The sequence below is a fragment of the Cynocephalus volans genome, chromosome Y (genome assembly GCF_027409185.1).
Source record: "Cynocephalus volans isolate mCynVol1 chromosome Y, mCynVol1.pri, whole genome shotgun sequence".
Lineage (NCBI taxonomy): Eukaryota > Metazoa > Chordata > Mammalia > Dermoptera > Cynocephalidae > Cynocephalus > Cynocephalus volans.
In genome coordinates this window covers 2,353,602-2,370,583 of record NC_084479.1, presented here as the reverse complement: position 1 = coordinate 2,370,583, position 16,982 = coordinate 2,353,602, and the positions used below count along the sequence as shown (strand labels likewise).

Below are 16,982 nucleotides of genomic sequence, written 5' to 3'. Positions count from 1 at the left end.
AAGAAAAAAATTACTAGCCTTTCAGTGAGAATAGTTTCCCCATCCTGCCTCTTGGCCCATAGGCCTAAAATACTGATTCTCTATCCTTTATAGGAAAAGTTTGCTGGCCCCTGCTGGAGGCGATAGGTAAAATGGGTGTTTACTGTCCACTTTCTCCAACTTTTCTATATGTTTGAAAATATTCTTAACACAACGTTGGAAAAGGAAGATGCTCAGCGTTCTAATAATGCACCTTTGGGGGATATACAGATGTTTGAATCCATGGCAACCCCTTTTCTTTCACCTAATCATATCTCTTGTATTGAAAAGGAGTTTGACTACAGGGAGCATTATCTTGCTCCATTTTCAGACCTGCCGCATTTTGTAAATGCCAAGTAATGGCTTTCTTCCTAAAGGCGTGCTTGAGCATATTGCCTAAGGCTTTGAGAATTCAACTCAGTGCCAATCTCAGTGACTAACTTCATATACTGTGGTCCTCTCCCCCAAAACGGTGTCCTTTAGGATACAGAAACATTACCATGGCTACATAACTTCTGCCTCCAACCTCTCCCACAATTGGCTAAAATGGAGTGAATGTTTACCACCAAGCTGGCAATTTACATGCCTGAAATCACAGATTAACTAGACACCAAGTGAGTCACTCCATGTAGTTTGTGGTCGATTTGTTTTCCCATTGTGTAATACATAACGGGACAGTGTGATCGCTTGTCAGTGCCATTTACATAACTTCAAAATGCCTCCTTGTGGACACTGCTCTGCCAAGTAATCAATTTCTCAAGTAGCTATTACAGCCCTTCACAACCTCAGCGCTCATCAGAATCACTGGGAATCGGGAAATATTGAGAACTGGCTCTCCCCAGAGAGATTTGATGTAATTGGCCTCGGGTGCATCCAGGGTATGAGGAGTTGCACAGCCTCCCCAGGTGAATCTACAATGCAGCCCAGGTGGACAACCACTGCTCCATTCCAGGAAAATGTAGCACAGATAGCCCTAATTTCTCAATATTTAAGAGACGGACCTGAAACACTCTTGGTCCTTTCACGAATTCCTGCTACTGAGCGTCGTGTCACCTGTGCTGACTTGGGGAAGGTCATGAAGTCAGCGAATCTTCAGATTGTTAAAGGGGTGTGCACAGGACCATTTTCATCTCAGGAACTACGGACAGATCCGTATCCTAATTCAAGGAGAGGGAGCAGGTGAGGGAAAGAGCCCATGCGAGCAGAGCAGGTCGTGCGTGTCTTCCTGAAGAATTCTATGAGCTCCTCCCTGCAGGACACACCAGAGGCCTCCTAGCTGCGCAGTCAGCTGGTGTTTCTTGAATGAGCCTTTAACTGATGGCAAATTAGTGGTGGTGAAACCAGGCCTTAACAGGTGGTAGTTGGCCTAATGGATCCTGTGCTCTGGGGATCTCAGATCCCTTTATTTAAGGGATGTTTTATTATGCCTGCCACAATCCTGCCCTTTTGTGTTGCCTTGAATAAAATTCTCTATAATTTGTTTCAGTTAGTTAATGTGGATTTGGACCCCAGGGTACAGTTTAAAAGTGTAATACCACTTAGAAAATTATAAGCATCTAAATTACCTGAGCCTTTGCCAGCCATGACATGTGGTGAATTGAACAGTGTAATATGTATTTTGTAATTCTCTAAAATGATTTGACAAAATTCTCATGATCAAATTAGGGACTAAAGAGGGCAAATTCATTCCCAATAGATGCCAAAATCCAATGACTTGCTTTAACTTGGATTCATTGAGACTGAAGCAAGCAGGGCTTTCACAAGGTGTATTGCAGTGGATTTGTGACTTGGTATTTTTAACTTTAAAACCAGAACACTTCCTGGTAAGTAAATATTTGGAAGAGTGTTCATTTCTTGCAAAGAACGGAAACATCAACTCAGAGTAAATTCTGGGAAGACATGATTTCATATACGAGGATACTTCGAAAAGTTCGTGTAAAGATTTGTATTTTAAGTCTATATTTCCACGACTTTCTTGAAGTCCTTGCATAGTTGATAGTGGTTCTACTGATAAAGCGAACAGAAGCAGAAAGAGAGACTCTTACCCAGTCAGCTCTGCTATAATACTTGTTTAGAAAATGCATATTTGTTCCAATGCCATCTATACATTAGGGAAGAATTTGAGCATAACACAAATTTCATGTCTGTTTATGCACAATTTGCTCTGGGAGAAATATGAGGTGAATGCAGAACACCATACCCAGCTGAACCGAGCTATGTAGGAAAACACAAAACATACATATACGCACATGCCTCAAACATCAACCAGTCCACACATGTGTGGGGAGCCACACCCGTGCACGCCGCTGTCACAGCTTCCCATCCAGGTCCAGATAACCCTCCTGCAGCCCCTTCACAGTAACTCACAAGCTGCAGCCCTTCTGATGCCCACTTCCACAGCCAACTTCAAGTTTTTTCAAGAAGAAAGATACTTATTGTAGTATTGACATATTTCTTGGCCATTTAATGTGTAAAACTGTGCTGCTGTTTTTCCTAGCCTATTTTTTTATATGTATCACTGATGAAGTTTTTGAGTATTGTGTTCCTAACCCATTTTCTCCATAAGTCCTCTTTTTTTTTTTAATTGCGTGATTTTGCATGGCATGGTGATGTTTAGGAATGTATATGTCACACTATAGCAGAACTGGCTGTATTGAGAAAATAGGATGGTTATACGGCTTGATTTTTGGGTTCCTGAAGCAATTTGTTAATATAAACCATCAAAAATTCAGCATGACATATTAAGAATTTTCCCCTAACTTTCCTGACACAAGACCATATTGAATTCTTCTTTTGACCATCTTTCAATGACTCAGCGCTTCCTGTAACTGCCTGGACCAGCGTCAGTGGTGGAGGGCACCACCCAAGGGTTGGGACGTGTCGCCACAACTGGTGCACAACTACATCTTCATACTCACCATCTCTACCGCCTGTGGGCCTTGCTGCAGCACCAACTTGAAGAACTGAATTGCATTGATTCGAGGGATAAAACGAGAATTTTTAAAATTATTTCTGGCTAAAATTTTCACTGTCTGGGCTCTTTGCGAATCAGCTCAATTTAACATTATTCTGCCCAGTAGATCCTTGTAGGTTTCAAGTTCAGTCTCAGGCACTCCCCTTGATTGATGAGGTCACTTCCCTCATTCTTTGGTTACATGAAAGTGTGGAAAACTATTTATAAGAACACTAAATTCACAAGGGTAAATTCACAGTGCATGCAGTAGAAGTGAAATTAAGTTTTGTAAAGATTGCTATTACCTGGTCATCAGAAGAGCAGAATGTGGCAAAGGAGTTTAATCATCAGTAAACTTTCTCAGCAACAAACCTCCGCTATTGCCCTTTTTTCACATTATATCATAGGCGCATTTCCAAGTCATCCCAGTGCCTATTTATGCGCGTGGTTAATGAACTCTGATTCCACAGGCCTTAAGAGTTATGCCTGGTTTACTACAACAATGGTTTAATCATCTGAAAAGCGATAAAGCAGAAATCTTGGATACAGAGTATGAATCCTGAACTCACAGTTGACCAGCTTGTTGGCCTTGGGCAAGTTCCTTAACCTCTCTGTGCTAATTTCTTCAGCTACCAAATGCACAATAATAGGACCTGCCTCATAGTCTACTGTGAGGAGTAAATGCGGTAGTAAAATGAGTTCATGCTCAGAACTGTGCTTGGCACAACAGTGCTATGGAAGTCTTTGCTATTCTTATTATTGGTACAAAAGAAATTCAGCCACGACTCACCTGAGGTATGCCAGAGCCACAGGCATATGGCACAAACACGCACATCAGGGAGATGGCCAGAAATGCAAACAGCAATGCCCACAGGATGTACATTAAGTAATTCAGAATGTAAGCACTGGCACCCTAAACAGACACAAAGAAAGAGGACATGAGCCATGGCAAACCTGAGCAACATACCAAAGCCACCCCTCTGTCGGGAGAGCAGACGCTTTGATGGGATCGGGCAGGCCCAGTCCCTGTCTTGTAAAAACAAAAAGGCCAGAGTCGGTTTTATCGGCTGTCGCCATCGCTGAAATGGGAACACACCACCCAGCACCGGTGTTCCTCCAGGAGCTGTTCACGTGCACCTTCCACCGGCTGATGTCTCAGAGGCAACGGAAGCCGTGAATGACACTCGATTTTAATCACCACTTGCACTAGAGCTAATGAATGGTGTGATGCAGGAAATTCTGTCTTCAGAGCCTGGAAGGCCTGTCTTTCTTGTCTGCGGTGGACTGGTCTCTCCTAGCTTTCATTGAGGCCATGCTCACACCCCAGCAAGCAACCGCACTGATGATGAGCAAGGGTGGGAGCTGTGGTTTGGAATGCTGCTACTCAGGTGAGCTGCCTGGCCCAGCGGCCTCAGCATGCCTTTGGAGCTTGCCAGAAATGCAGAGTCTCGGGTCCCATTTGAGAGGCACTACTTGAGGGGAAACTTGATCATCTCCCTCAGAATATTTCACTGATTCCAAATTATGTGGTCTGTGCGAGTATTTTTCTGAACCAAAGACATAGTCTGGGGTCTTTTAGGTTGAGGACCTGGTTTGCTGAGTGGAGTCCGCATTTCTTTAGGCCTCAGCTTCTTGCTACGATCTGGATGACACAAGTGAGGGGAGAAGGAAAGAGAGGTCACCTACAAGTCAGGCCATGGACACAGCCACGTGTGTTCCTATTAAATGCAAAACACGTTCCAGAAGACTGCTCTGGCCTTTACAAGCACATATATTCTCACCCTATGTGGTGAGAAATCGGACAGAGGAATATCTTTCACCCACTTAAGTATGCACATTTTTTGGAGGCTAAAAATAACTTCTCACTCCTACTAACAGTAATTCTTTGAACCAAAGTATAGATATTAAAAGTAGTTGAAAAGATGGATGGTCATATTTCCCCAAAACACATATTGCAAGTAGGAGAGAAGAAATAAAATACGGCACCCAGCCACCTCCGCCTGCCCACGCCCATCAACCCAGGTAGAGAGTTTCTTTTAGGAAAGAACAGAGAGCACTGAGAATGTGTGAGATTTCAAGACCTCTGTCTACTTCTGAGATCTGAAGAAATTCATTTTCAATTCCACTGAGAAAGGGGTTTAACAAAATGGCAAAGTGCATTCCAAATGTCTTCAGCTGTGGTAAGTTGGTCCAGCAAAAAAACAGTGGGGCAGGGAGGAGACGTATAAACAGATTACATGTACCTTCCAAGAACAGTTCTAGCTTGAACGGTCCTCGCATTACCCCTATCGTGAAGCTTTGCTCGTAGCTCCCGTCACCTGGCTTTCTGATCGTTCAATGACCCATAGTCATTGTAGTAAGCACTGAATTTGGTAAAAGCTAACCCTTTCCTGAGCTAAGATTTTTATAAAGATGTGAAGCTCTAGGTGCCTTGAAGGCAAACACTAGGTCTGTGGTTCACCACCACATCCCCTGTGCCTGGGACATTCTCTTCACAGAAGGCCCGGAACATCCTCTGTAATGCGCTCATAAAATGTAGTGGAAGATAACGGAAAGCACAATAAGGTACCAGTTCATACCCACTAGCATGGCTAACATCAAAAGCAGATAATAATAGGTGTTAGCAAGAAGGAGAGCAAATGGGAACCCTCATGCGCTGCTGGTGGGAAGGTAAAATGGTGCAGCCAGTGTGGAAAACAGTCCGGAAGCTCCTCAAAAGGTCAAACACAGAGTTGCCATCTGACCCAGCAATTCCACTCCTGGGTATACACTCAAGAGAAATGAAACATGTGTCCACAAATGTTCATAGCAACATCATTCATAATAGCAAAAAGGTGGAAGCAACCCATGTTCATCAGCTGATAAAGTGATAAATAAAATGTGGTATATCCCCCCACAAATGTGAACAATTAGATTTTAAAATAAAAAAGTGGTATATCCATACAGTGGAATATTATTCAGCTATAAAAAGGAATGAAGTATTAATTCATGCTACAACATGAAGGAACTTGGAAAACATTGCACTAAGTGAAAGAAGCCAGACAAAAAAGCCACACACTATATGATTCCATTTACATGAAATCTCCAGAATAGACAAATCTATAGAGACAGAAATAAGAGCGGTTGCCAGGGGCTAGTGGGTTGGGGGGTCATGGGAGTGATGGCTAACGGGTACAGGGTTTCTTCGGGTTGATGAAAATGTACTACTGTTAGATTGTGATGATGGTTCATTGTACACTTTAAATATGGAATGTGAATTATATCTCACTAAAGCTGTTATTCTAAAAAAAGATAATTCATATTTTCACCTCAATTGAAAGGTATAAAAATTAACGCTATTTCTTCAGCATGATCAACAAACTACGTTCAGTAAGAAAAATAAAGCCAAATACAAGGCTTTTAAAGTCTGGGTGGCTGCATTAGAGCTAGAGAAGAGCAAGTCACACTAGTATTACGCCATAGACTCTCATCGCAACAGACACTTGAAGGTGAAATGACACTCACGAATCAACCGGCAGGGTCCCAAGGGCATGTGGAATGGTGGGAGTCCCCAGGAGGACCCTGCCCAGGCACCCACCTCTGACTGATTCACCAGCAGCTCTGACCATTTCTGCCACCGTGGACACTTGTCTCTGTCCTCAAAAGTGGTTTCATTGGAAGTCCAGCAGCACTGCTCGTGGCTGTACCAGAAGGCAGACAGGCAGACACCTTCTTTCAGGTCTGTCATCCACTCGACTGCAAGATCGATGACCCCAGCTAAGCTGCCTGGAGGAACCAGCACAAGCCACTAAGAGGAGTCACCCGTGCTGCGAAGGGAATGCACAACACAGCAGCCACGCAGGAACGCGGTGACCACGCAGGCCCCAACACCAGAGCAGGAACGAACATGCCATGGGCTGTCACTTACATAGGAAGCTTCTCTCATTAACCTGGCAGTCACTGAACACATACGGTGAGGGCAGCACCAGCCCGGGGAGAGATACAAAGCGCTCAGTGGCTTACACCAGGTAGGAGAGTGAGACACGCAGGTTTACACTCTCATCTCAAGCCACTGGGGCCAAGCACTTTCCGAATTCATCCCTTTCCAAATTTTGGAAATAGGGTACGTACACTGTAAAAGACAAAGCCCCCTCAGCAGCTTCTGGGGCAGGATCCTGGGCACATGCAGATTAACATTTCTTGGGGAAACACGATAATGCAGACAAAATGGAGGCATAACAGCTATGATGGCCTCATATCGTAAATGAGTAAGGTTTTGCCCCCAAATGGGAACCAAACTTGGGAAACCCATGCTGATTAGGACGTTCCGGATTCTTTAAATTCTGGGTAAGGGATCGTGGATCTATACAAGTAGATAATGAGTTTAAAGGCCGATAGAAGTGGGATGAAATAGAATGTGCAACAGAAAGAGAAACACCACGTGTCCTCACTCATAACTGGGAGCTGGAAAATAAATTTAAAAAGAAAGAAGGAAAGACACAAGGATCCCAATAATACTTTGCAAAGGAGAGAAAAGGACCGAGGTGGGAAAGGGGGAGGAGAGATGGCCAAGGGAGGGCCTGGTAAAGGGCCACCCAAAACGATGACATGGTGTCATGCCGAGTGTGCCAATTATCCTGGTCGGAGCATCGCATGTTGCATACGGCTACAGATATTCAAGCCTGTGCCCCCCACACATGTACAGTCACTTACGTCCCAACAGAAACATAAATAATCGACTGTGCAGCTCAGAGGGCCACAAAAGGCTGCCTTGTGTCTCTCTTTCCAGAATAACTCATTCTAGTCTTTTCCAAAGGCAAGGAATGTTCTCCGGCTTCTTAACTTGTCAAACTTTTACTGAATCCTCAGGACAGTATCGGGTTCACACCCACATCACCCCCAAAGGCATCCGCACCCCCACATCGGTGCGCCCCGTCCCTTGTCCTGTGCTCCGTGTGCAGCGGCCCGCCTCAGACCCAGACCCCCTGCATCCTCAGGCCCTCCCTCTTACAGTTCCCCTTTCTCTCTCCTATCCCTGCCACCTCCCCTTTCTGATGGCTCCTTCCCAGCAGCCTTCAGTGTGAACACTGCCCGGCACCACCTTCCCATCCAGCTACCGGCCTGTCTCTTCCGTCCGCTCAGCCTCACTCCGCTCTGTCCACCTGGAGACCCACAGCTCAGGCAATGGCCTTTGCTCAGTCCTCATCTTCCAGGACAGTACCAGCAAACTACAGCCCACGGGCCAAATCTGGCCACTGCCTGTTTTTGTAAATCTAGTTTTATTGGAGCACAGCTGTGCCACTCGATGAGGTGCCATCTGTGGCTGCTTTCATGCTACAGAAGCAGAACTGAAGAGGTGACACAGAAAGGGGGTGGCCCACCGAGCTGACAATATTTACTCTCTGGCTCCTTACAGAAAAAGTGTGCTGACCCTAGTTCCAGACCTCTCAGCATCCTTTGACACTGCTGACCACTCCATCCTTCTAGAAACACGCCTGCCCTTCGTTTCCACAACATCATCCTCCCCTGCTTTCCTCCTGGCTCTCTGGTTTTCTCTGTCTCCCTGATCTCTGCTCTACCCTACTTCTAAAAGGCACATTTCCTCCACGCTTGACCCTAAACCCTTCTCTCTTCTTACACTACACTCTCGACCCTGGCCACCTTGGTCACGTCCTTCTATTGTCACTGAGCTGTAGCTGTGCATATCTAGCGCTGCCCTCCAGGAACGTAGGAGCTCTTGTCTCCTGTGCTCAGTCACTACAGAGCGCAGCTGCCAGCTCCACTGCCCATGGCAGACATCACCCATTGATCTGACACACTCTACTGGATTCGCCTTCACAACGCTTTTGACATGCCCCTGTCAGACAGCACTTAACCACTGTGGCAGACTCATGTGGAATCACCCTCAAACACCCTTTCTAACAGAACCCCAAGCAGCCAAAGCCAATGAGCAGCAACTGTCAAAGGACACACGTCTATTTGCCCTCTCGGGTCTGTGCGACATCTCCACCTCAGGTCTCTGCATCCAACGCTGAGCGACAGTATCTAGCTCCCAGGCCCAGCTTTGCTCGCAGCTGAGAGAAGGGCCCAGAATCCAGGTCCTTGTGCAAACCAGAAACCTGCGTAAACATCCCGCTCCAGGCAATCACCACATCCTAGCGACTCCACCTCCAAATCTCTCTTGAATCGCTCCAGTCCCCTCCCTCCCCACAGCCTCTGCTGCCATTCAGGCCACCGTTTCAGAATCATTTCTGTCTGGGCTGCAGCCAGAGCCCCCTTTCGGATCTCCATGCCCAACTTGCCCCCCTCCAGTGGGTTCTCCACACTGTGGTCAAACAGGCTTTCAAAGCTGCCAATCTGACCCACACCAGTGCCTATGGAAAAGCCTGCCACGGTTTCCCATTGTTCTTGGGCGAACGCCCAAATCCTCAACAGATTGCTGTCCCTGATGGCAGGCACCTCGTATCTCTCCAGCCTCATCTTTTTCCATCACTAACCCCCACCCTCTGCCCTCTCCATGTTTCTGGAACATTCCAGGAGCTCCTCTCTGCACCATCTCGGCAAGCATTTCCCTCCCTCCACTGGGCAGTGTCCTCCTTATCTTCCAGATTCCGGCATTTATATCCCTCCTTTGGGAAGACTTCTCTGAGTTCCTAAGTCTGGCCCAAGTGTATTTCTCGGGCCTTGCCCCACCTCAATACCTACTGTATCCTGATCTCATGGTTAGCAATATAGGTATATATATGTCTGTACTTCCACAGGCTATAAATCACGGAAAAAATGTTTCATTGTCTGGTTTTCATGCCACGGTGGGGGTTAGATCAGGCCTCCAGAACCTGTGTCCACTGTAAGTGGGCAAAGAGGCTACCTGCCTTGTCCATTATTGTACCCACGTCAGGTACATAGTTGGAGCTGTATGTCCACATTGAGTGGATGACAGCAGTAAATAAATGAAGGAAAAAATCAGAAAACTCAGGTCCCTTGGCTCACTCAAGGGATATGTATTGAGCACCTACTTACTACGTGCCAGTCACTAGTCCACATCCTGGGGATACAGCAGTGAACAAAGCAGACCGAAGTCTCTGACTTCATGGAGCTGTACCTCGTGGTGGGGACAGAGACACTTGTCAAGTAAGTAAGTAGCCAGAGACTGCACTAGAAGGTGATAGGTGCTAGAGAGAAAATACAGCTCGATACAATGGTACATCCGCCTTGGAAAACAGTCTGGCAGTTCCTCAAAAAGTTAAACACAGAGTTACCATTTGGCCCAGTAACTCCACTCCGAGGCATATACCCAAGACGAAACCAAGTGTCCACATAAAGACCTGCACACAATTGCTCTCAGTGGCATTATTCAATACAGCCAAAGAGTAGAAACAACCCAAATACTCATCAACAGATGACTGGATAAACAAAATGTGGTTTATCCATACAATGGAGTAGTATTCAGTAATAAAAAGGAAGAAGGCTTGATACTTGTGACGACGTGGATGAACCTTGAAAACATTGTGCTAAGTGAAAGAAGTTGATCACAAAAGACCACATTGTACTGTATGATTCCATTTGTAAGACATATACAGAACAGCCAGATCCATAGAGACAAAAAGTAGATTAGTGGTGACCTGAGGCTGAGAGGGTACTGGGGGCTGCGGCTGTGATAGCTAAAAACTACAGAGGTTTCTTTGGGGGTGATAAAATTGTTTTAAAATCGATCGTGGGGCCGAGCCCGTGGCACACTCGGGAGAGTGCGGCACTGGGAGCGCAGCAACGCTCCCGCCGCGGGTTCGGATCCTATATAGGAATGGCCGGTGCAGTCACTGGCTGAGTACCGGTCAGGAAAAAGACAAATATATATATAAGTAAAATTGATCGTGGTGATGGTTGCACAACTCTGTGAATATACTAAAAGCCACTGAACTGGACACTTTATATGAGTGAATTGTGTAGCACATGAATTATATTTCAATAAAGCTGTTACATACACACATATATACATACCTAGAGCAGGAAAGGGGGATGAGATTCAGAGGGAAGGATGTAATTTTAGAGAAGGCAGTCGGGGAAGGCCTCAAATGAAAGGTAACATTTGAACAAAGACCCAGTGAAGGTGGTGGAGGGGTCCTGCAGATATCCAGGGGCAAGACCCAATGATCACCCCAAATTCCGTCATTATTCACTCATTCGTAATCACATTATCCCACACCCAATCCTCAATGCTGATTCTGGTTCTGACCGCGCCTCAGCTTTATTCTACGGTACAACAGCGACCCCCAGTGGCAGCTCCCGATAAACGCCCTGCAGAGGAGATGCCGCTGGGCCTCTCCATCAGGGGTCAGAATATAGTGGCCAGGGTGCCACTGAGGGGACGGACAGCCAGCCAGACACTTGGTGCGTCCAGGCCAAAAGAACACTTGAGCCACTTCTCTTTCCACTGTCCTCCCATTCTTGCCCTCCTTTTTCACGGGCCTTCCTTTCTCCGGCGGTTCTCACCCCGGCCTGCATATTCGAATCACAGAGGGGAGAAGAGGGGTCTTTACTGAATGCCAGGGCGCCCCCTCCAGAGAAGCTGTTTAATTGAAGCCCAGGCAGTGCTACATATTGTTTCACTCCCCAGGTGATTCCACCTGCCAGAACTGACAGCAACTGAGTTGATAGTGAGACCAGCTGGTCAATATCGGGTCAGCTAAAGATAGCCCAGTTGGGCTCCTCCACTAGCCAAATAAATCTAAGCTGTGCCATTTATTCCAGCAAGACACCAGAACATCTGTTCCAAGTGTCTTCATTTACCCTATTTATTTCTCCTTCCTAGGAGCCAAGAATAATGATACAGTGTAAGGTTTGATAAATCTATTCTAAGTAGGGCCATCGAAATCCAGAGCAAACTCCATCCCCTCCCCCCTGCCCCGCCCCGCCCCGGCCTCCTTCAAAGGTCTTCACAGAAGCGGTCAAGCAAACGTGGTGGCAGAAGACCATGTATCTGCCAAGACTAATTCCCTTCCCTGGTTGCCGCCGCCGGGGGAGGGAGAATAGAATTGGGGAAATGAACAGACAGCTGCTGTGGCTAGTAGGAAAGGGCTGCTCTCAAGCATTCCCCTTGGCTTCTTTTTTCTGAAATGCCGAGGCGGACGAGGCAGATGGGGCCCTTCCCTGGCCACCGAGCCTCTCCTACAATTATCCATGAAATAAATGAAAGATCGCCTGGAAATCGGAATCACCTGTAATCACAAAATCATGTGTCTCATTACTGTTCTTTCTTAAAGCACTTACTATATTCTGCCTGTATTACAGTCACTTCTCTGATCAATTTTCTAGCCATAATGCTTATGTTGTTATATGTAGGGGATTTTTGTTCAGGGGATCTCTTCAGCATGCTCAAATTTTTAAATTCTTAGACATTAACCCTCCCAGCCTCCTCCAAGGAAGTAAGTTTCGGGACACAATTTCCATGCAGAGCTGGTGCATTTGACATTAAAAGGACAGGTTTCCCCTCCAGATATTCTTCCATTTACTCTGGAAACATCTACTACTTGCAAACACGGTGTTGGGATTATAAAAAGGAAGGACACGGAGTCCCCGAGGGTCAGAACGATGTCGGGGCTGGGGATCTCCCAGGGCCTACCTCAGATCCTGTGGGTGTCTAGCATGGTTTTGAGTGCCCTACGGTGTTTACAAGTCATTCGAGGACCTGCCAGTAGTAGCAAAAGCCAGTCTCGTGTGGTGTTTGATTATGGCAGCTCAAAACGTTTTCATATTTCGTTGGCTTCTATATAACCAAGGACAGCAGAATGCAGAACGCGTGCTTTCAGTACACTCCCGCAAGGTCATAAACCTTTGCACTATGTGGAAACGGCCAGCCAGCTCTATAATGACAGCTCTCCAGAAGCTTAATCGATGATACATTTGATGGAAACTATATGGTCATGTATTCTGCTCTTAGACATTTCAAGTAAGAAATCTCTTGCATGGGGTAAAAGGGAAACGCTCCACATTCCGAACATCATCCCAAGCGGCTCGGGAGCGCTGTGTGCCCTGCGCGTACCTGCCAGCAGGCCGATGAGCAGCATGACCACCCAGCCCGACCAGGCATCCTGCAGGCTCCTGATGAACCCCCATACGGACTCCTTGCTTTCACTGGTTATCTGGAAGCAGAGCAGACACAGCAGGTGATGTGCACACATTTTTCAACTCATGCTTTTCTCCTTGAAACTGTTTTCTCAGGAAACAGCGTGGTAATTAAGAGAAAATGAAGGTAATTCAGCAACCAAATTCCCAGTTACATTATCCATTCAGATGTGTGCCACAATGACACAATGGGCTTCCTAGCTCATAGAGCTATGGAGGTGCCATCATATTTTCCAAGGAACAAGAGTACCAAAAACTGCACTTGATTAGAAATATATACTGAATGTGATCTGCTCTTTCATTATTTAAAAGCCATTCTGAAGGAGGCACTGACTGGGTATCACTATCTTGAATATGAGCTACTGTTTTAACTTACATTATCAGGTCTGTTCATTAGAAAGCCTCTTCAACAAAGCCTGCATTTCCTACTTTTGTTTTCAAGGTTTAATTTTAAGAGCAAGAACTGTGAATTAGCAGCATGGAGCACAGTTGCCATGGCAGATGGACACGTCTATACACACTGTAAGAACACACCTTTGCCTCCCTGTGTTAACAAAATCCTCCAAGATCACCATTCCCCTCACAACCCTTTTGAGCGGTGGTTGACAAACATTTTCTATATAGGACTAGACAGTAAATATTTCGGGCTCGGCAGGTCAAATGGTGTCTGTTGCAACTACTCAGCTCGGTCACTGTGCACAAAAGGAGCCATAAAGAACATGTAAATGAATGGGCATGACTAAGTTCCGACAAAACTTTACAAAACGAGGTGCCAGCTGGCTTTGGCCCGAGGGCCATAGTTTGCTGAGCCCTGCTCTAGAGGGAAGGCTGCCCTGTCCCCGTGCTCCTCCACGTTGGAGACAAGAGGCTGCGCCATCTTCTTGACTGAACCTCACTCCTGCACAGCTCTTCCTCCTTTCACTGCCAACCTTCATGAAATGGCGTGACACAGTCGCACTCTCCACATCCCTCTGCATCTTGCTCTGAAGCGGCTCTCCCTGAGGTCGCCGACAGCCCCCATGTTGTTGGTTCACCATTACCTCTCCATGGAGGCTGACCTTGGGAGCAGCCCCTCCTCAACACTCTCTCCTCTTCTCACTTGGGACTACTCTCGGCTGGTCCCCTCTCTCACCTCTCCCTGCTTCTCCTCAGAGTTTGTCACTGGCACCCACCTACCTCCCCCAGGCCTCCTAACTCCTGGCATTGCCCAGGGTCCTGACCGCCTCCTTCCATCTCCCTCCACATTCCCCGGCCACCCTGGCCACCTCTAAAGCTTCCGCACCTACTCTCATGCCAGGGACCCGTCACTGTGGCCCTGACCTGGCCCTGGAACTGCAGAGTTCCCTCCACCTGCCAACCACCCACCCCAGCTGCAGGCGAGGTGGGCAGCTCAAATTCAAAGCATCTGAAACAGAACTCACTGGTTTTGCTCTGAAATCTGCCACCTCCCCATCATCAAAGGCATCACCCCCATCTAGCCACAGCCCGGTATTCCTTGACTCCGCTCCCCACCTGACCCCAGCCCCTCCCCTAGTCCTGTCAATGGCTCTCTGAGGACCCTGCTCCCATCGATCCACCTCTACTTCAGGGCCCTTAGTCAGACCTCCCGCTTCCTCGCGAACTCACCTCCAAGCCTTCTGTTTCTCCCTTTGCAATGCATCTTTATTGTATTCTGTCGCCTGCAACACAAAATACAAACTCCTCCCCATGGCCTACTCAGTCACTCCCAATGGGCCCCATTGCTCATGTTTCTACAAATCTTTTTTTTTCTTTTTGCAGCTGGCTGGTAAGGGGATCTGAGCCCTTGACCTTGGTGTTGCAAGGCTGCGCTCTAACCAACTGAGCCAACCGGCCAGCCCTTACTCATGTTTCTAGACTCATCTGCTTTCTTCCCCTTCCAGGAATCCCCCACCAGATCCCTGGAGCTCCCTGAATTTCCCAAGTGTGCCATGTTCTTTCATGCCTCTGACTTAAGAAAGGGCCACTCTGGTGTTTAGAATGCTTTTCCCTTTGTCTCCCCAGTGAACTCTTAGTCTTCCTTCAAGTCCCAACTGAAATATCAGCCTCTGAGAACCTCTTCCCTAAACGTCTCTCTTAGAGGATCCCATAGCACTTACACGTAGCTTCACTGCAGACCATTAAAATATATATCGACTGCCAACTAGATGCCCGGCCCCATAACATGTGCTTTCACACACACAGCCTCACTTACCCTTGAGGAATAATCACCTCTGTCCCCACAGATGAGAAAATGAGGGGCCCAGAAATGGCACCCCCAAAGTCACCTAGCCCGAAGGTGTCAAGGGCAGGAAGTGCCCCAGATTCATCTGATTCCAGAGTCCCCTCCTTGTGCTTCGCACCACATTCCCTCTATATGACACAGCCTCCCACCCCCAGCACCCGGAGCTACATCTCTGCCCTTGCCCCACTCTTCTTTAGAACCTAACCTGGTACGTGACACATAAACCTGAGCCCCCACTCAACAACTTCCAGATGCCAGCATGCCGCAGCCACTTGCGGGGATCCCCTTCAGCTTGTCCCTTTGTAACGCCACCTACCTTTCTGTGACTGTCAGTGTCCCATGACTTTTCGCTTAGCCATTTGATGGTGTGGAAGTCCTCATCTGTCCCCACATCGGGGAATGGCTCATCGAGAAAATCCATCAGGTTTCCAGTGCCACTCATCGCTCCTGCATTGACCAGGCCAGTTACACCTGAGAGAGAAAAACGGTCATGGAAAAGGTGAACAGGACATGTACGTGGACATGGCAGAAGATAACCCACAGGCTCTATTTTCTTACACAACAAAAAGTTATCTCAGCATAGGCATCTCTGCTGTAGTAACATATATACACAGTCAATTCTCATTATAGGTAGAAGATGTGTTCTATAAAGTCACTTCAGATGCTACATTAGCAAAAATTGAATGACCGCTCCTAGGAGAATACAGGGTTAGGGCCCTGAGAGCCTCTGCTCACATTCTCGTCAAGCTATCAATACATAACCTTGTATCTCGTTTTTCTGTCTACAGACACTGTAGTTAATAGATAGTGCTCAGTCATTAACATTGAACTCATGGCCAACAGCACTACCACTCACGTCTGGGTGAAGCTTCTCTGACACGTATTCTCTCCACAAAACACAGCACAGCCTTCCTGCATGTGGGAACACTAGACAGCACTTCATCACTCAGTTTCAGGGCCATTTTATTATTTTTTTATTTGTTTATTTTTATTTTTATTTATTTATTTTTTTAAATTTTATTTTGTCGATATACATTGTGGCTGATTATTGCTCCCCATCACCAAAACCTCCCTCCGTCCTCCCTTCCTCCTCCCCCCAACACTGTCCTTTCTGTTTGCTTGTCGTATCAACTTCAAATAATTTTGGTTGTTATATCTTCTTCCCCCCCCGTTTTGTGTCTGTGTGTGTGTGTGTGTGTATCAATTTATATATTAATTTTTAGATCCCACCAATAAGTGAGAACATGTGGTATTTCTCTTTCTTTGCCTGACTTGTTTCACTTAATATAATTCTCTCAAGGTCCATCCATGTTGTTGCAAATGGCAGTATTTCATTCGTTTTTATAGCTGAGTAGTATTCCATTGTGTAGATGTACCACATTTTCCGTATCCACTCATCTGATGATGGGCATTTGGGCTGGTTCCAACACTTGGCTATTGTAAAGAGTGCTGCGATAAACATTGGGAAACAGGTATACCTTCAACTTGATGAGTTCCATTCCTCTGGGTATATTCCCAACAGTGGGATAGCTGGGTCGTATGGTAGATCTATCTGCAATTGTTTGAGGAACCTCCATACCATTTTCCATAGAGGCTGCACCATTTTGCAGTCCCACCAACCATGTATGAGGGTTCCTTTTTCTCCGCAGCCTCGCCAGCATTTATCGT

The 16,982-nt window shown here is 46.6% G+C and overlaps 1 protein-coding gene across 1 annotated transcript in view; it reads right to left on the bottom strand.

The window, feature by feature from the left end:
- The window catches only part of LOC134368927 (H(+)/Cl(-) exchange transporter 4-like), a 45,798-nt gene extending 30,030 nt beyond the window's left edge, over nt 1-15,768 (bottom strand). Inside the window, 4 exon segments of the mRNA XM_063085165.1 lie at nt 3,762-3,884; nt 6,549-6,736; nt 12,990-13,089; nt 15,631-15,768. Of these exon segments, the coding sequence (XP_062941235.1) occupies nt 3,762-3,884; nt 6,549-6,736; nt 12,990-13,089; nt 15,631-15,756 (537 nt within the window). The 5' untranslated portion in view covers nt 15,757-15,768.
- Between the last annotated feature and the right edge of the window lie 1,214 nt (nt 15,769-16,982).